This window comes from Pipistrellus hanaki (genome assembly GCF_964339955.1).
Source record: "Pipistrellus hanaki genome assembly, chromosome: 2".
Classification (NCBI taxonomy): domain Eukaryota; kingdom Metazoa; phylum Chordata; class Mammalia; order Chiroptera; family Vespertilionidae; genus Pipistrellus; species Pipistrellus hanaki.
This window is the reverse complement of record NC_140504.1, coordinates 5887994-5907869: the sequence shown is the minus strand read 5'-3', so window position 1 is coordinate 5907869 and position 19876 is coordinate 5887994. Positions and strand designations below refer to the sequence as shown.

Below are 19876 nucleotides of genomic sequence, written 5' to 3'. Positions count from 1 at the left end.
CATGGGGAGAAATATAAGGGTGGCATGGCTTCTGCGTATCCAGAAACCAGATAGCCACACAGATGACTATTACAGGACACAGAACTTGTCTTGTGTGTGATAAAGATTATTTGAGGTACTATGGTAAGGTGAAAAAAAGTTTGGAAAGATTCTTTCCAAAAATCGGGACTTTTTAAAAACGCCGAGGGATGCCAAATTGTTAAAAATCGGGACTGTCCCGCCAAAAGCGGGATGTCTGGTCACCTCATAATGGGAGTTAAGAGAGAAAGTACATCTAGAAGTATCTACAGAAGCTGCAGGAAGGAGTTTTCACACAATTAAAGCAAAAAATTAAAATACAGAGAAATATGTTATATATATATATATATATATATATATATATATATATATGAATGCACACATCACAGAGGAAATTACATTTTGTCACTCTCAGACCTTTAAAATAGCTGATGGATGGAATATGGACAGGTCATAGAGTTGAAGTCCTTCCTCTTTCTCCAAGTCCCATACCTCCTCTCTCCCTGCGGGGTGCCCTTATGAATTTGGAGACTTGGGGGGGGGGGGAGTGGCCCCTTAGTCTCTGATGAATGGCTATGCTAGTTAATAGATAGGCTGGGGGAAGGAAGGCATTTCCGGGAGAGGGTGTGGCACAGGCAAAGGCATAGAAGTGGGCAGTGAGGGTATATCTGGGTACTGCCTGTGGTTTGGTTTTGTGTGAAGCAGGTAACATATGGTAACATATGGGAAAGGGGGTGGTGGGCCATGAGGCTAAGAAGATGGCTTGGGCCTTGGACATGGAGACACTGAATTCCAGGGTGTGAGACTGGTCCCCATCTGGGTTTCTGAGCTGAGGAGGAGTGCGGGTGGCTGAGAGGGCCAGAGGCTGGAGGCTACCGCCAGAGGTTACAGGGTGAGTAAAAGGCCTGGATCCGGTGATGACCGAGGAATTGAGAAAGAGATGTAGAGGGGCCTGTGCGGGCGGGAGGTGTCTGGAGGAGACTGTCCTGTGCCGGGAAGAGGAGTGGAAGTGCAGGAAGTCCGGGCGAGCGTATCTGCTCAGAGGTCAGAGCTGCCTCCGCGTCAGGGGATGTTTACAAACAAGAAGGAAGATCTCAGAGGACACATCTCTGTGGATCGCCAACAGCGCAGGGTGGGATGAGCCCGGAAAGGTGGGGTGAGGCGGACAAGTCCGCAGAAACCGAGGAGCGGGGTCGGGAGCGCCAGTGCCACACCCGGCAGGGGGAAGCCCTCCCTAGAGGGGGCCCAGAGTGCCTCCTGCAGCCCTTCTCCTTAGGATCCTGATTCCAGGGGGGCTCAGCGTTGCAGCATCACCCAGCAGCCCGGAAAGAGGGGTCCCTGGTGTCAGCCACGTGGCAGAGGGTTAGACAGCGGGCGGGTTCAAGTCCGCCCCAGGCCCCGCCTCCCCTATCGTCCCGGGCAGCGATTGGCCGAGGTGCCCCGTTGCTATGACAGCACCCTGAGGGTTGCGGGTCGCTCCTCCCAGCGCCTTCGCATCCCTCCGCCCGCTCCCGGCGGGAGGCGGGGCTGGACGCGTCTCCATGGCGACGGAGGACGCGGGGGTGGCTGGTACTTACGGACTAGAGAGGGGCGCCGGCGGAGGCGGGCATCTAGGTTGAGGCGAGGCCATGTCGGACCTGGGCTCGGAGGAGTTGGAGGAGGAGGGAGAAACTGATCTTGGGGTGAGCGCTCCGGCAGAGGGAGGGGCTTCCCGGGGTGCGCGGTGGCAGGCGGGACCCCGGGAGGCCAGGCCAGGCCGGCTTTGCATAATAGGGACCAGTTACAGGTCCCCCTCCCGCCCCCTGCACCCCGAGGCCCAGCCAGGGCCGAAGAGCACGCGGGCCGCAGTGGGCGCCGCGCCGCGTCTTGGAAGTCGGCGGTGAAAGGTGAAACGTCATGACGTCTGCTGGCCACATCCCTTCTCGCTCTGTCCTTCCCCCACCCCCCTCCCAGCCCTCTTCCGGTTAAAGGCAAAGATTCCCCGAGTCCAAGGCCCCAAGCATCCCCCCTGCCATTACCTTCCATCCAGGCAGTTTTCTTGGATGGCCGGCTCCTCCTGAGGTGCCAGTCTATTGTTGACTAAGTGTTTCCGCCCTGGGGCTTGGCTCCCTCTGATTGGAGTGGATGGCGGAGAGCCGCTTCCTGGCAGCCTCAGGCAATGCTGAGGTCTCTGGCTCAGCCAAGGTTTCCTGGAGATCTCACCACCGAGGTCTAGAATCACCTGTGTTTTCTTCACTCCTGGGGACCGACCCAGGCCATTGGAATGGCTCCCTGATTTAGGCGATAGAGAGGAGGCAAGGCAGGCACACACAGGGAGGTGAGCGGTGTTGGGAGAGTAACCTCTCTGAAGCCAGAGGGAGGCCATTTCCTAGCCCTAACCCCTGTGTGTACGCAGGGTACAGGGTTGCAACAGTTTCCAGTTAACCAAAAAACCTAGCACCTCTTGTGTGGCTCCCCATGCCTTTTAACTAGCTCCGTTCCCCCATCCCCAGCTACTACTTGCTTTGCTGCATGCAAAGGAGCTGCCTGGCCAGTAGGGGAAGCCAGAAGGGCCAGGGAGCCCAACCCAAGACAGCCAGCGGCTGGTGCTGAACCCCAGGACGAGCTGCAGTGATTTGCCCTCCAGAATCCCCTGTTCAATGAGGCTGAGTCCGGGACATCCTGGACATTCCCCGTGCTTGGTGGCCTCCTCAGCCACATCTGTCACCCACTCTCTTCCCAGTCTCTCCCTGGAGCACTTAGAAAGACCAACTTGTGCCGAAACCGGTTTGGCTCGGTGGATAGAGCATTGGCCTGTGGATTGAAAGGTCCCAGGTTCGATTCCGTTCAATGGCATGTACATTGGTTGCGGGCACATTCCCAGTGGGGGGTGTGCAAGGGGTAGCTGATCGATGATTCTCTCTCATCGATGTTTCTAGCTCTCTATCCCTCTCTCTTTCTCTCTGTAAAAAATCAATAAAATATATTTAAAAAAAAATCCACTGGCTCAGGGTCTGCTTCTGAGGGAACCCAACCTACAACACCTTCCCCTGCAGCTTTCTAGTTTCTCTCCTCAAATGGCCCCACTGGATTTGTAACTTCTTTTTAAAAAAAGTTGATTTCAGAGAAGAAGGGAGAGGGAGAGAGAGAGAAACATCAACAATGAGAGGGAGCCATTGATTGGCTGCCTCCTGCACGCCCCCTACTGGGATCGAGTCTGCAGCCCTGGCCTGTGCCCTTGGCCGGAATCAAACTCGGGACCCTTCCGTCCGCAGGCCGACGCTCTCTCTATCCACTGAGCCAACAGCCAGGCAGATGTGTAACTTTTTTTTAGTGCCCAGGTGTGGTTAGCTACCTCCCTGAGGACGGGGAGGGTTCCGCGGGATGCTATTTAGAAAATGCTTAGCACATGGCTGGCGCTCAAACGGTGGCAGCTGCCATTACGCTGACTTCTTTGCCGTTGCCAGGAATATGAAGGGGATCGGAACGAGGCAGGTGAAAGGCACGGCCACGGGCGAGCCAGGCTGCCCAACGGGGACACCTACGAGGGGAGCTACGAACACGGGAAAAGACACGGCCAGGTCGGCATCGGTGGCGCGCGTGGGTCATTTTCTCTGTGAGTATTTAACCGCGGAATGATGCAAATCCTATAACCCATGTGTTCCAGGGGGTCTACAAGTTTAAAAACGGTGCTCGGTACATCGGAGAATACGTGAAAAACAAAAAGCACGGCCAAGGCACTTTCATATACCCAGATGGATCAAAATACGAAGGTAACCTGCTCTCGGAAAGCAGCTTTTTGGGCTGCAGAGGTCTGCGTTTGGGATTGAACCCTCCTGGGAATGCTGGGAAGAAGGAGGATCTTTAAAGTTCTCCGCATTAGTCAGTCACTCAACAAACACAGTGTGTTCCTGTGTCCCCAGGGCTGATGCAGAAACCGGAAAGCCTTAGGAGACGTGTGACGGTCCCCGGGACCAGCACATTCTCCGCTGAGAGCCTGGGTCCCGGGGAGCAGATGCCAGGGAGGCTGTGGGGCGAGCACAGACGCTGGGGAGTGGGCCACACCCAGGACGTTCGGGGCTCTGTAGCCTTCGTCTGTTTGAAGAACACACGGCTTGTTTAGACCTGGTAGTGCCTTCTTATCAGAGAGGCATTTTGCCTTGTTAAACTAATGTTCTTTTTTTTTTTTTAATATATTTTTTTCTTATTGATTTCAGAAAGGAAGGGAGAGGGAGAGAGAGATAGAAACAACACTGATGAGAGAGAATCATTCACCAGCCGCCTCCTGCATGCCCCCTACTGGGGATGGAGCCCACAACCTGGGCATGTGTCCTGACCAGGAATTGAACCCTGACCTCCTGGTTTATAGGTCGATGGTCAACCACGGAGCCACACCGGCTGGGCTAACCTGGAGTTCTTATTTCCGCCATAGTCTCCAGTGTTATGTCTCAGGAAGATTCTGGTCCTCTTTTTCCCAAGAACCCACTGCTGCCCGGCACCGTGGTCATCTGGGGGCACCTAATCCCAGCAGGGGATGAAGGAAGTTCCCACGCTCAGAAGAGAGACAAGCCGGGAGTGGGCAGGAGCCTTCAGAGCTGTGTGCAGAAGGCTGTGCTCTGGGCTTCTTTTCTGGGAAGACATTCTCTAGTTTCATCAGATTTCCCCAGAGACCTGTGACCCCAAAAGTCAAGGTGTGACCTCGTACAGAGGACCCCATCGCTCCCTGCCTTGGCTTTCTCATTGGCAGGGAATTACCAACGTGGAACCCTCAGGATCATGCTGGAGGGATGGGGAGCCCTCAGTAAATGGGGGCTGGGTCACCACGTACGTGTACGTGTGTGATATCGTCACCACTTAGGAGCCAGAGGGAGGGGCGGGGAAGGGAGGGAAGTGCTGGCACCTGGCCGGGACCAAGCCTTGCCATGGTTGCTGGGTCCCTAACCGCACACAAGGCAGAGCAGTGTGGTGCCCGCGCCGCTGGCAGCAGGGCAGACGGGCCCTGGTTTGAACCCTCGCCATGCCGCTGGCCACCCACACGTGACTGTGGCCCCATCCATACACGTTCCCAAACCCGTGCTCATTTACCCCTGACTCAGCCCCCCTCAGCCAGCTTTCTACTCCGTGCCACCCGGCCGGGAGGCAGGGGCGGAGGGGCGTCGGAGCGGAAAGAGACAGCGGGGAAGGGGCCAAGGGCGGGCTCCCTCTCACGGGGCCGTGCTTTTGTGTCGTGTCTTGCAGGGGAGTGGGTGGACGACCTGAGGCACGGCCACGGCGTCTACTACTATGTCAACGGCGACACCTACACCGGAGAGTGGGTCGCCCACCAGAGGTTCGCTTCCCTCTCTCGTCCGGTAGATAATTCACGTAATGAGAACATGGCGATGTCTTAAAAAAAGAAAATAAAAAAAAATTAAAAAAAAAATATATATAGATATATATTATTGATTTTTTACAGAGAGGAAGGGAGAGGGAGAGAGAGTTGGAAACATCGATGAGAGAGAAACATCCATCAGCTGCCTCCTGCACACCCCCTACTGAGGATGTGCCTGCAACCAAGGGACATGCCCTTGACTGGAATCAAACCTGGGACCCTTGGATCCGCAGGCTTACACTCTATCCACTGAGCCAAACCGGTCAGGGCGACAATGTCTTATTAAGAAACAGAATCATGACATAAGTTCACGTGCCAAGGCTGCCAGGCAGTTCAAACCCTGCCAGGCTCTCAGGTGAGGCAGCAGGACGATGCAGGTGCAGACCCGTGGGGGAGGCACGTGAATCCTGCACCCCAGGGCCATGGGGGGTGAGGACATGGAGCAAGGACCTTCTGGGGACTGAGCCTCGGCTCCCAGGAGCACTGCCTCTTCACGTGAGAGCCAGTGACCCGCAGGCAGGCCCCTGCTGTCCGGCAGGTGATGCCCGCCCCATGCGTGGGCACAGGGAACAGGAGCCATGCCCTGCTGGGGCAGATATAGGATTCGATGGCCGTGACCCTGTGTCAGCCCTCAGTGAACGGCCTGCCCACACACCCGGGAGGGTTCTCATGCTTCAGATCACCAGGCTGCGTGCCCCTGTCGCCCCCAGGCACGGGCAGGGCACCTATCTGTACGCGGAGACCGGCAGCAAGTACGTGGGGACTTGGGTGAACGGACAGCAGGAGGGCGCGGCCGAGCTCATTCACCTGAACCACAGGTACCAGGGCAAGTACTTGAACAAAAACGTAAGTCCGCGGGAAGTGCTGTTTGCCCGTGAAATAACGCAGTACCTTCTCCCCAGCCCGGGTACCCCTGTGCCCGCCCAGAAAACCTTGGACGCCCAGGGAAACCCTCCATCCCTCCGAATATGGGAAATGGGACAGCTGTGCCCGTCTCCGAGCATCCTGATAACCCACAGAGGGCAGAGTTGGGGGCGGGGGGCTGGCCAGTTTCTCTGCATCCTAGTACATCGCAGTCTCTTCCAGCCGTGGCCGAGCACGTCCTTATAACACGGGGCATGCTACCCCCTTGTGTGTGCTCAGTCTCATGGGGGAATCAGGTGTGAGATCCTCGTTTGTCAGGAACGTCTGGATGTTTTCTGTGGTTGAGCGTGTGGGGGTTCTGACTTTCTCTCCCCTGGGGTGGGGCGCAGGGCCGGAGCTGGGGAGGAAGACCACGAGCCCCCCTCACCTGGTGGTTATGGGACCGGAGAACCGCCTGGAGCACCAGACCTTGGGCCTGAGGCCTCCAGGTTGCAATAGCCACTCCGGCCATCTCCGTGGGCAGGACTTTGTGGCTCAGCTCGCTCTTCTGTCCAAGCCCTAGTGGAGAAACCGAGGGACTCAGAACCTGCCAGCCTGGCATTCCTGAGGCTCTGAGCAGGGCTGAACTGACGCTGTCCCTGAAGAAAGAGTTTGCTGAGCAAAGAAAGCGGTTAGATGTTGCCATTGGGATTACTTAACTGATCCAATGAAGTAACCTCAGACTCCCTTAAACTCAGTTTTCATTTACAAAAGATCAAGCCCTAATTTCAGATTCTCCCGTTAGTCTTTGTAAAACAGCGCGTTCCCCTCAAACCTACACACTACACCGCCCATGGGTTTCCAGCATTGCTCTTGTGGGGATTGATTCATCAGGATGGAGACACGCAGATCTGAGAAGCAGCAAGTCTAGTGACGGATGCAAGGATGTGTCCCAGTGTAGCACTCGATCAGGCTGTCATTTCAAATTGCTCAAGAAATGACGGGAGAAGTCAAGAAATGGTGCTGGGAACCGTTTGGGAGAAAAAGGAAATCAGAGTTTGTCCTCCAGCTTATAGATAAAGACACTTTCTGGAAGAAATGAAGATTTAAATATAAACAAAATCACTGGGAGAAAAACAGGTTATTAACTTAAAATGAGGACAACTTCCTAAACAAAAAGCCAGGAGATTTTGCCAAATAAAAACAATCCCCTATAGATTAGAAAATACTAGAAAGGAAATTTACTAGTAAAAGTTATATGATGAATGGGGTTAGGACATGGCAACAGTTAGTATATAAAACACTTAATCAATCAATGTGATTTAAACGGTCAAAATATTGAAAAAATTCAACTTTACTAAATAACTTAAAAGATATGACTTACAATGATTTGTTTATATATTTAAAAGTGTAAAGATAGAGCGAAATGTTAAGGTCCAGAAAAAAACACAAGGGTTTGAGGACAAAGAGGCTCCTACTTGCTTCTGTGGGATCCTCATTCATGTGTATATATACTGTGCATACTTTTGTTCCGAAATGTTATTTCTGAAACTTTACCCCGAGGAAACTCTCCAAAGTGTACACAATGATTTAACCCAGAATATGTTTACTCTGGCAGTCTTTGTCCACGAAACGTGTCAGCAGACCAAATATTGGCAATAGTGAATACGTAAAATAGGTTATAATGCTCCGATGAAATAAAATACAGGTTGACAACTGGTGCTGTGGAGGAATATTGGTACATATGGGAAGGCACTCATGACATGTGTCTAGTCAAAATAGAGCAGCAGTCGATATATGTAATTATGATCAGATTTTAAATCAAAACCCCTCTGTCCTAGGAGAAACAAGGCTACAGAGATTACATCAAAATATTATTAGTAATTCTATCTATCTAGTTTGCCTGTGGCTGCGGACTTAGTAAAACTTTTGTAATAAATGCATTATTTGTATAAAGGGATTAGATGTAGTTAAGTTTTTTTTTTAATATAATATATTTTATTGATTTTGTACAGAGAAGAAGGGAGAGAGATAGAGAATTAGAAACATCGATGAGAGAGAGTCATTGATCAGCTGCCTCTTGCAGACCCCCTATTGGGGATATGCCCGCAACCAAGGTACATGCCCTTGACCAGAATCGAACCCGGGACCTTTCAGTCCCCAAGCCGACACTCTAACCATTGAGCCAAACTGGTTTTGGCTGTAGTTAAGTTTTTTAAAAGTATATATTTTATCAATTTTTTTACAGAGAGGAAGGGAGAGAGAGAGAGAGTTAGAAACATCGATGAGAGAGAAACATCAATCAGCTGCCTCCTGCACACCCCGCAGTGGGGATGTGCCCGCAACCAAGGCACATGCCCTTAACCGGAATTGAACCTGCGACCCTTGAGTCCGAAGGCTGATGCTCTATCCACTGAGCCACACTGGTTAGGGGAGTAGTTAAGTTTTTAAAAGCCATCAAAATAGGCCCTTTACTTTGCAATTCTGTGAGCCATTAGTTCTGAAACGCATTCTTTGACCTATATTGGACTCCCCCCCACCCCCAAATTGCATGACGCAGGTAGGGTTTATGGGGATAGCATTTCTAAAGCATTTTGGACTTTCTATTGGGTGCTGACTCTCAAGCGTGAAGTACCTCTTGGTTTCTCTTTGCTCGTAGCCGATGGGCCCCGGGAAGTATGTGTTTGACATTGGATGTGAGCAGCACGGGGAGTATCGGGTCGCAGATGTGGTAAGTGGCCAGGGGTTTGTTGTCTAACTCACTCGTGGGCAAGAGAGCGGCCCACAGCATCAGCCCCCTAGAGCAGTGGTCGGCAAACTCATTCGTCAACAGAGCCAAATAGCAACAGTACAAAGACTGAAATTTCTTTTGAGAGCCACATTTTTTAAACTTAAACTTCTTCTAACGCCACTTCTTCAAAATAGACTCACCCAGGCTGTGGTATTTTGTGGAAGAGCCACACTCAAGGGGCCAAAGAGCTGCATGTGGCTTGCCAGCTGAAGTTTGCCGACTACGGCCCTAGAGGGAGCCAAGGAGAGGGACTTGCCCGTTTCCCCTCCTTCTTCACGGGCCCTGTTAGTCTGGACCTGCGTTGCCAGAACTCAGTGAGATCCGGGCACAGTGACCGCCTGTGCCCGGACAGCCAGGCCTGGTCTCCTGCTGAGGAACCAGCTCCTCTGAGCCAGCCAGAGGGCTCTGGGCAGCCGGGGCCCAGGAAGGTCCACCGAACTCTGTCACAGTGATGTCACCAAATCATGCCACAGCTCAGTCTTCGGGGATATTTGGATGACCACACCACTTACAATTTTCTCTTTTTGTTCCTTTCTAATACTTAACATTAATACTAATTAGTATTGCTATTCCATGGTTCATTTTGAAATGAGCCAGCTAATTTGTCACTATTAGGCATCGAAATGTGTGTGTGTGTTGGGGGAAGGGGTATGTGTGTGTGTGTGTGAGTGTGTGTGTGTGTGTGTGTGTATTCCTGTGATGATTGGCTGGCTAAGGCCTATAGATAATAGGAAATTTAATAAAATACCTCAGACATCCCCCAACACCCTCACAATCCGAAGGCTTACCCATAGCACCCCACTAGGCAGGCCCTCGGCCCCCCTCTTCTCCTGGTTCCTTCCCCTGTGGTGTCACCCCACCACAGCCACCATGTTCCCCAAAACAGCCCGTGGTTCCCCGAGGCTGTGGGTTGATGCCTACCTTCTTTGCTATGACCAGAACCTCAATGACCCCCTTGGCTGGGTCATTTCCCCAGTTAACTATAAACCATGAAATGGCTGAAATGCTTGGTTTTGTTGCTAAAAATGAGGCCCCCACCATCCCTGAGCATCATGTCTTCTTGGTTCCCAGGACGTCCAGTCTGAGTGCGAGGAGGGTGACCACAAGTCCTCAGGGACGTGTCACCCTCCCACGCAGTTCTGCCTCTCAGGGCATCAGTCCCTGTGTGTCGCCCACACACTAGCCCCGGACTTAACGCACATTTGACTGGCTCTGTTGTTCGACCGGCAGCGACCGTTTCCTGCTTTTGCTCTCCCTGGGGTCGGACACCTCTCACCTGGACCCCGAAGGACCTGCTGCTCACTGTCCCGCCACTAGTAACACATCTAGCCGCCATGGTTTTATTGGCGATGGAGCAGGCGTTTAACTTGTGAAGTGATAAACACACACACTCATCTTACTAAGCATTTTTCAGTTTTAGGCTCTTGGGACAAAAGTGAAATTAGAGGTCAGGATTTCACCCCCTTCTCCTCTGGCAACCACCACACTGTTGAGTGAAAGCATATGGTCCTTAGCTTTTCCTGAGTGGGGGACGGGGTCCTGATCCATAGTGGCAAGAGAAGGTTTGACTCCGGGTGGTGGGCACACGGTGCAATTTATGGATCTCATAACATAGACACCCGCACCTGAAACCTCTATGATCCTATTAGCCAATGTCACCCCAATACATGTAATAAAAAGAGAAACAAGTCAGTATTTCAGGGTGATGATTAGCGAGTTGAAAGGGCATCAGTAGCATCTAAGGGGGTGAAACACTGATATAAGGCCCTCCCCCCCCCATCCCCTTCCGGGAAGAAGTCTGTGAACTAACGCACTCGACTAGCGGGCCTTGGTCCATGGCCCCCGCTGTGCTCGGGCGAGGATCAGACTGTGATGGAACAGGAAAGCCTCAGTCTTCACTCCGGCCCCCAGAGGGGAATGCAGTCCCTTAGGGAAGGGTGGTGATCTGCAGCCACGGACCAAACCTGGTGGAGCCTGTTTTGATTTTTTTTTTTTTCCAATTGTGGTAACATACATACACTATTGGCCATTTTAACCATTTAAAAATTATATATATATATATATATATATATATATATATATATATATATATTAATTATTGATATTTTACAGAGAGGAAGGGAGAGAGTTAGAAACATCGATGAGAGAGAGTCATCAATCAGCTGCCTTTTGCACATCCCCAACTGGGGATGTGCCCACAACCAAGATACATGCCCTTGACTGGAATCGAACCTGGGACCCTTCAGTCAGCAGGCCGACGCTCTATCCACTGAGCCAAACTGGTTTCGGCCATTTTAACCATTTTTAAGTGTATAATCCAGTGACATTTAATCCATTCACTCTGTCAAGCAGCCATCACTATCGTCCATCTCCGAAACTCTCTTTATCTCCAAACTCTGTCTCCGTTGAACAGTGTCTTTCTCCCCTCCCACCCTGAAGTTGTCACTTCTGGTTTACCTTCTGTCTATGAATTTGCCTGTGCTAGGTGTTTTATATAACTGGGATCACACAACATTTGTCCTTTGTGTCTGGATTGTCGCTTGGTATAGTGTTTTCAAAGTTTGGCCATGTTCTCACAGGTGTCAGAACGTCCTTCTTATGGCTAACACTCCGTTGACGGACACTTAGGCTGTGTCTACCTCTTGGCCACAGTGATGATGCTGCAGCAGACACTGGTCTCTGCATATCTGCCTGAGTCTCCGCGTTCAGTCCTTTGGGTGTGTTCCTCCGAGTGTCCTCGCTGGGTTATAGAGTAATGCTGTGGAAATTTTCTATCGTGGCTGCACCTTTTACGTCCCCACCCTCAGTGCACGTGGTTCCACATCCTGTTTTGTAGCCAAGGCTTTTTGGAGCTCAGCCACGCGGTACCTGTCACCTGTGGCTGTTTGGAATGACAGCGGCAGGGTGCGTGGTGGCCGCAGACGCCAGGTGGCCAGCAAAGCCCCGGATAGTTGATAGAAAAGTCCTGGATCAATGTGTTTTTTCTTAAAGTACACGTTGCAACCGTTTCATGACTCCTGGCATCAGCGTAGTTCATGGTGAGCAACGTTTACAAAACTGAGATGGAATGAACGTGGATGTTGGTCACGGAGGCAAGCACGTGGGTTTGGCGTCAGGCTTGGGCTTCATGGCTCGGGGTCGTGGCACGCCGTGGCTTTCCTGGTGTGGGCTGAGTGATGGGAGGTAGCTGCTCTGGGATTTCATTTTCCCTCCATAATCCTTGAAACTAGAGCTGCCGTCTCTATCCCCTTTGACATCGCTGCAAGGCTGTCTGAGCAGGCTGCGAGGCCTCTTCTTCCTGCGAAGTTAGCGTTACGGTGTAGAAGGATCTCAGAGCAGGAAAACATGGCTGAGCCTCGGAGAAGCGCCTTTCGGCCTGGTCACGTCTCACCTGCTCCGGGGGCTGGGGAGTGAGCCCGCAGGCGTTCCGGGGGCCAGCAGGGAGAGGGTAGGCACAGGGTCCCGCTGCCCTCCCTTTCCCCATCCCAGTGCCTTCCAGAGCCGCAAACACCGCACCTGGGATGCTGGCAAGTGATCTGCTCTCTGTAGTCGGCAAACCGCGGCTCTCCAGCCACACGCGACCCTTTGGCTTCTTGAGTGTTCTAATGCCACTTCTTCAAAATAGACTCGCGCAGGTCGAAAACCGACTTCTGCTCATGGGCCACGAAGTTTCCATCGCACTGTACGTGGTATTTTGTGGAAGAGCCACGCTCAAGGGGCCAAAGAGCCGCATGTGGCTCGCAAGCCGCGGTTTTGCCGACCACTGTGTGATACTAATGCTCAAGTGCAACGACACACCTGCCCTCTCTCCCCTTCCTCTGAGTACCCCACACCTCGTTCACACAAATGCAGGCAAATTCACGTTTTCCAACTTCCAACAGGATAGAGTGGAGGAGGAAGAGGAGGAGGAGTCGTTAACAATGGCCCTTCCAAAGTGGAAAGCCACCAAGATCACCGAGTTGGCCTTGTGGACACCGACCCTGGCTGAGGAGCCGCAGCCTGCGGATGTGCCCGGCCAGGAGGAGCCCTTGGCAGCCGAGGGTACGGCCCCGGCGGGCGTGGGGTGCGGTGGGCTGAGCAGCAGCCTCTGCACAGCCTGCTGCACGGGGTTACTGGGGAGAGGCTCCGGGCCCCGGGCCTCCGAGCACCGAATCAGCAGCATTGAGTGCATGGAGCCCAGCCACGGCTCAGGCCCTCAGCACCTTGGGTGATTCCATGGACGCCCTGAGCTAACAGGTCCCTTGGAACACTGATCCCCTCACCTCGGTCAACGGTTGCCTGTGGGCGTGGCCTCGGGAAAGCCAGCTGCCAGCAGCGGGGGGACAAGCCCTTCCCTGGAGAAGGGTCTGGGCCTCGTCCATCACAGGTCTTCTGAGGGGCGGTTAGGCCTGGGATGCTGCAGAACTGAGAATGCTGAGAGGCCGGGTTGAGGTGGCCTCAGGGGAATAACACTGGTCTGTTGGTTCACAAAGCTGGGAGGTCTCGTGACTGCACCTGGGAGGCCCACGCTCAGCCATCCGGGCGTGGCTGGGTCAGGCCGCAGCCGTCGGGTCTCTCCTCTCCCAGGCGGTGGCTCCGCTCTCTTCCCCTTGGAGACGCATCCTCAGCGACTTTATCAAACTGTCCCCCAATCAGCTCGAGAGCCCTGGGGAGCAGAGAGCTAGCTGTTTTCTCAGCCTGATCATCAGAACCCTTGGGGCACAGTCATCATCCCAGAGCGGTCACTGTGACGGGGACCGGATGCTCTGCTGGCCCGGCCTGGGCTGGGGCTGGGAGATGTCCACTGGGGAGGCGTGGCCCCCGGAGGGAGAAGCGGGGTGCTGCCCTCGGCAGGAGGGAGAGAGGGCCCCGAGCAGGGGCGGGAGCGGCCACCCTGCACAGGCCTGCGCCCCGCTGGACGCTGTTTTCCTTCGTGTCTTCGCCTGCAGTCCTGGGGGAGCCTGGGGAGGAGGCCCAGCCTCCGGCGGATCTCTCGGATGCGGAGGCCGATTACACGAGGCCCGGGGAGGAGGACGGCGATGCCTTCCGGGAGGAGAGCGGCGAGTTCGGCCGGGAGGAGTTCCGCTTCGACAACATGGACCAGCAGGGTGAGCCTGAGCTGGGGGGTCACACACGCTGGACAGGCCGGGAGGTTCTCTTCCCTTTGGCCCTCCCCGCCCCCCGCCCCCAGGCAGGCTGGGAGAAGGTCTCTGAGCACCTTCTGTGGCCCACGCAGGACCCATGGGGGTGCTGCTCCCTCCGGGTGCCCCTGCAGACCTCCCGCGGGGTCAGGGACAGCAGGTCCCGTGGACGCTCTCTCTCTGCTCTTTGCTAATCTCCGTTTCTGCCAGGCAAGCAGGCAGGCCTCGGGCTGTAGAGTCCCGCTAAGAAATGCAGAGCTTGGCTGTGCATTGTCCCGTGGTTTACCAGGGCTGAGGCACAGGGGTAGGAGCTGGCAGTGTTCGGATCCAGTCCTCTATTATTAAAAATAATATCTTTTTAAGCAGATTCTTAGGAGGGAGAGAGAGATAGAAACATCAGTGAGAGATAACTATTGACCTCCTGCATGTGCCCTGAACGGGAATCAAACCGGTGGCCTCTTGGTGCATGGTCAATGCTCAACCACTGAGCAACACTGGCCAGGTGGGGACCAGCCCCTTTTTAAATGGGTTTGAATGAACCATTAATCTAGAAGCTTCTGACACTGTCCTGGGAAGGCCTTCCCCACCCAGAACCCAAGGTGGGGGGAGCAAGAGGAGGGGGCTGGCGTGAGCAATATTCAGGCTGAGGAATCCGAGAACCGGGCTGGGAGAGAGTGGGTCATGACATCAGGACCAGATAGTATAGGAGACCTCAGGTTCCTGAAACAGCCTGGACCGGAGGACCCTGTCTTGGCTCGGCGGTTTTGGCCTCTGGGACATTTGGCAGCGTCTAGAGACGTGGAGGGCTGGGCAGGGTGGCTGGCAGTGCTTCTGGCATCTTCTGGGGTGGACGCCAGGGATGCTTCTAAATGTTCTGTGACGCACAGGACAGCCACACACGGACAGCCATCCTGTCCAACACGCCAGCCCGGCAAATAAAGAATTTTAAAATAGAAAAGCGTTCATACAAAATACTCACGTTTCCCTTTCCTTCCCAGGAACTGCGGGTTTCGAAGAAGATGACCCGAGGCAAACTGATGCTCCAGAGTGAGGGGCCTGTGCCACCCAACGCCTGGCGCTTGGGGAGTTAACACTGATCCGTTACTAATCTTTGGTATTTAGTTGTTTGTGAAAATGGTTTACGATTGCAAATAAATTTTTCATTCTCCTTTGTTGTTGCAATCGCCTGTGCTTCCAGTTCTTTAAACGAAGAGTTCCCAGGTTGCCTTGCCCTGGTTTTCAGCGTGTCTCCTCCTAGGATGAAGAATTGCCATACACCCGCCCCTCTACAGGAGACGGCCATGGAGGGGACTCCCAGCTGAGCCAGGACAGTGACTATGGAGTGAATTCCGTCTCTCCTTTCCCGCAAGACACTAGGAAAGCACCTAGAGAATAAGAATGCCTGTGCGATTCTCATAAAACTCAACATGTATTTCTGGGAGCCCCCAGGGGAATTCATGGGTGCTCAGGAAGTCATCCATTGGACAAGTCTATAAAATTCACTAATAGGATTCATACCTAAACATTCCAAGTTTGGTTCTAAAACAAGAATTAATTCAGGGGGGAAAGATGATGACTTTTCTCAGATAAACACAGGAGAGTGTTGGCCAAATTGCGGTGGCCCCAGACCTGTCCCTAAGCAGTTCTCCATCAGAGGCACCGAGTTAGGCTCCTTGATTCCTTTGCTGCTAGCCTGAGGCCAGCTGCCCCTCCCATTTTCACCACCTTCCATCCAGTCACTGTGCCACAAGGTGTATTAATATCATTAACATCCACCAAGCCAAAACTCAAGAATCCCTTCCAGGTTTGTGCTTTCAAGTCCACAAGTGAGGAAATCGAGGCGATCATGCCATGGATGTTGGAGGTGGGAGTCCCTGGTAACAGGACGTCCATTTCCAGAAGATGCCAGGGGGGTCAGACTAGGCTTGTAAACACAAGGACCAGTTCCGGGACAGGAAAGAGGGAAGAGGATGGTGGTCAGAAATCCTTCTTTTTTTGTTTAGTATTTGGTTTCTTGTTAGTTCATAAAGTTGGAATCTTAATCACTTCCATCTCTTCCCTTATCCAGCACATTTCCTGGGACTCAGTTCTTACAACGAGGGTCATTCCGGAAGCCAAGAATGACCAAACGAGGCTTCTCTGTCATTGCAGCAGAATTGGGGGGTGGGTCTAGTCAGAACCAGAATTATAAAATAGAAACAAAATGATGTTTCTTGCACACTTGACCTAGAGATGGAGACTCAAGTACCTCTCCGTGTCCCTTGCAAAGGACGTGATCTGTCCCTCTTATTATCCAGTAGCATGAGACCCAGAAGCCTCACCCATGGGGAGGGTGAATCCAGACACCTGTGGACAACCCCAAATTCCATTAGCTTGACCTGCAAAGTTTTTATTCATCATGATGACTAGTGAGGTCGGTCTGGCACGGGGTACCCAGGAGAGCAGGCAGAGGGCCTGGGGTGGGCAGCACCTCCAGGAATGACTATGTCCCACTCTGAGCACTTGGATGGCTTTTCCTTTTTATTCCGCAGGACTGGGCTGAGAGGACACCCCTGTGAGACCCCTACCAACCACCTGAACCAACTTCTCTAAGCCAGAGTACCATTTTACTCCTACCATCTGGGCAGATTTCACTGCCGTGGGTCCCTGTCTGGTTTGTCTTACATTTTAGTTAGGGCAGGACCCATCCTCCTCCCCCCCCATTTTCAAAGCTCCCCTCCCTTCTACACTTGATCAAAAGAGAGAAAGAAGCTGAAAACAGCCTACACCAAGGGGAGGGGTGCCTCAAATTCTTACACCTGGGCTCTTATAATAGCAGTTCCAATATGCTGGGGTGTGATATGCTCAAGAGTGCCCCCTGAAGCCTGGCCTGTGTGGCTCAGTGGTTGAGTGTTGACCCAGGAGAGGTGACTGGTTCCATTCCTGGTCAGGGCATATGCTGGGGTTGTGTGCAAGTGGCAGCCAATTGATGATGTTCCTCTCTCATTTCTCTCTCTCCCTTCCTTTCTCTCTAAAAATCACTACACATTATTTTTTATTTTTTTTATTTTAAAGAGTGGCCCTGAAAGATGTCCACATCCCAATCCCCCGACCTGGGATGAGTTCCCTTTCAGGGCAGAGGGGCCTTTGCAGATGGGATTGATTAAGGATCTTGAGATGTGGAGAAGATCCTGGATTATCTGCACTGGGTGGACCCCATGTTACCACCAGAGACCTTACAAAAGAGAGTCAGGAGGGTCAGAAGCAAGAGGCTGTGAGACGGTGGACAGAGGGACCAGAGAGGCTTGAAGATGTGACACCAGTGTCTTTGACGGTGGAGGAAGGTGCTATGTGGGGTGGGGTGCCTCTAAAAGCTGGAAAAGGCAATGAAATGAATCTCCCCCCCCCCCCCCGTGCCTCCTGCTGACCTGTTGTAGAATTTGTGATCTTACGGAATAAATCGTGTGTGTGTGTGTGTGTTCACATTTGTGTTATCTCTACCGCTCTGTGATGGTGCCTTGTTACAGCAGCAACAGGAAACTAATACCCGGGCTGGGGTCACTAAGCAGCAGTTTCCTGGTTTTGGTCTGGTGTCTCCTTTTATGGAATATTCTACCTCTTTCTGCCCCATGTAGCCAAAGAGTGATTGAACTAGAAAAGAGAAAAACAGTTGGGAACTTGGCAAATAGAAACATCCTATATAATAAAACCCTAACATGCAAATTGACTGAATGGCAGAATGACCAGCAGAACGACCAGTTGCTATGACACGCACTGATCACTGGGGGGCAGACGCTCAGTGCAGGAGCTGCTCCCTGGTGGTCAGTGCGCTCCAATAGGGGGAGCACTGCTCAGTCAGAGCGGGGCTCGTGCCTGGTGAGCGTAGTGGCGGTGGTGGTAGCCTCTTCTGCCTCTGCTGCAGGCGGGCAATGAGGAGTGAGAGGTCCCCGACTGTGAGAGGGCACAGGCTGGGCTGAGGGTCCCCCCACCCCAGTGAATGAACTTCGTGCACTGGGCCTTTAGTATGAAATAAAGTGAATATAACCTTTAGTGTGTATGGTGGGTCTTTAATCTCTGGAAATTAGAGTCACAGTTCTCCTCTTTTTATTTATTTTTAAAAATATATTTTATTGATTTTTTACAGAGAGGAAGAGAGAGGGATAGAGAGTCAGAAACATCGATGAGAGAAACACCGATCAGCTGCCTCTTGCACAACCCCTACTGGGGATGTGCCCGCAACCAAGGCACATGCCCTTGACCGGAATCAAACCTGGGACCTTTCAGTCTGCAGACCGACGCTCTCTCCACTGAGCCAAGCCGGTTTCGGCTAGAGTCACAGTTCTTATTGCTCTCCAAGCCAAATGGCAGACACAGGTTACAAAGTGGCATTGGGCAGCTGAGCCTGCAGGGCCGCAGACCCACAGGGGGTGGCAGCAAACTGAAAGCCACGGCAGGCTGGCTGGGACCGAAAAGTGCGCTTTGTGCTTCCACCAACCCCAGTAGGCGGGACTAAGACACCTGCCCATCACAGTGTCTTACAGCCTCCGTCCGGGTCCCGCCTCTTCCTGGTGAAGTTGTGCAAAAATAACAGGGTCCCTCAGTTGCCCAGGATCCAGTTCCTCCAATTAAACGCGGAGTTGGAGCCGTGGGTCAGTGTCTTCACAGGAGGGGCCACCAACGCCCACTTTCCTTCCTCTTTGTTTTCTTCGCAGAAGCACATTCCCAGAGAAGGGATCTAGAGGAGAGTCACAGCCTGATTAATACTTTATACCAGCTCCATCGGTCTTAGACTCCTTCTGAAGCCAACGGACAGGTGCGCCTCGGAGGTGCCCAGACTGTCATTGCTCCCGTGACACCTAACACTGCAGTTCTGTGTGTGTGTGTGTGTGTGTGTGTGGCGCCCAGGACAATGGGAAATGGGGATGCTATCAACTGAGGATGCTATCCGGTGGATGGAGGTCAGGGGTGCTGCTAGCATCCCACAATGCACTGGACACCCCCAAACAAAGTGTTACCCCGCCCACGTGTCTAGGGTGCCAGTGCCAAGGCTGAGACCCCCGCCTGCTGTTTGAAGACTGGCATACAGCCTCCCATTGAGCATCACAGAGAGGTCCAGGCGTGGAGTTTTCGGACCCTGGGGGGGGGGGGGGGGGAGAGACAAAAATGACCAAGTGGAATTTGAAACAATTCCTTTGTCTGTTAAACGAATGAGTGGGGATAGATCTGTGACTTGAAGGCCTTTGACTTGAAGGAAATTCCTGGGTCACACAGAATTTGCAAAAACGCCACCACACGAGAGTGTCGGGGGTTCTAAGCAGAGGCTGGTGTTGACTCAGGGATGATTCCCTCCTTTTCTTAGAGGGCCTGGGGGAGGGTGGGAGGGGTGGGAAGGGGCGAGCAGCAGAGGGTCTGTTTCCTGCTGCCCCTGACTAGAAGGCCCAGGGTTGGGCAGAACTCCTTGATGAATTTCTGACACTTGAGAGCAGCTTTTTTTTGGGGGGGTGGTGTGGGGGTGGGTAGTGAGGTGGACATCAAATCATCAGCATAAGGAAGTTACAGGCCTGGCCAGTGTTGCTTAGTGGTTGAGCATTGACCTATAAACCAGGAAGTCACGGTTCCATTCCCAATCAGGGCACTTGTCTGGGCTATGGGCTTGATCCCCAGGAGGGAGTGTGCAGGAGGCAGCCGATCAGTGATTTTCTCTCATCACTGATGTTTCTATCTCTCTCCCCTTCTCCCTTCTTCTCTGAAATCAATAAAAATGTATTTACAAAA

General features: G+C 52.8%; 2 protein-coding genes across 3 annotated transcripts in view; one reads left to right on the top strand and one right to left on the bottom strand.

Annotated features, from left to right (window-relative positions):
• Positions 1 to 1559: 1559 nt before the first annotated feature.
• Positions 1560 to 15302, top strand: RSPH1 (radial spoke head component 1). Its single transcript, XM_084873697.1, has 9 exons — positions 1560 to 1700; positions 3465 to 3578; positions 3665 to 3770; positions 5236 to 5326; positions 6079 to 6214; positions 8871 to 8942; positions 12884 to 13043; positions 13931 to 14089; positions 15121 to 15302. The coding sequence occupies exons 1-9, from the start codon at positions 1647 to 1649 to the stop codon at positions 15171 to 15173; spliced, it is 945 nt and encodes a 314-aa protein (XP_084729823.1). The 5' UTR covers positions 1560 to 1646; the 3' UTR covers positions 15174 to 15302.
• Positions 15303 to 18218: 2916 nt separating this feature from the next.
• The window catches only part of UBASH3A (ubiquitin associated and SH3 domain containing A), a 38497-nt gene continuing 36839 nt past the window's right edge, over positions 18219 to 19876 (bottom strand). For both annotated transcript variants that reach the window (XM_084873635.1, XM_084873636.1), the window contains one exon: positions 18219 to 18836. In XM_084873635.1, coding sequence (XP_084729761.1) covers positions 18699 to 18836 — 138 coding nt within the window. In that variant the 3' untranslated portion in view covers positions 18219 to 18698. The remainder of the gene's footprint in view (positions 18837 to 19876) is intronic.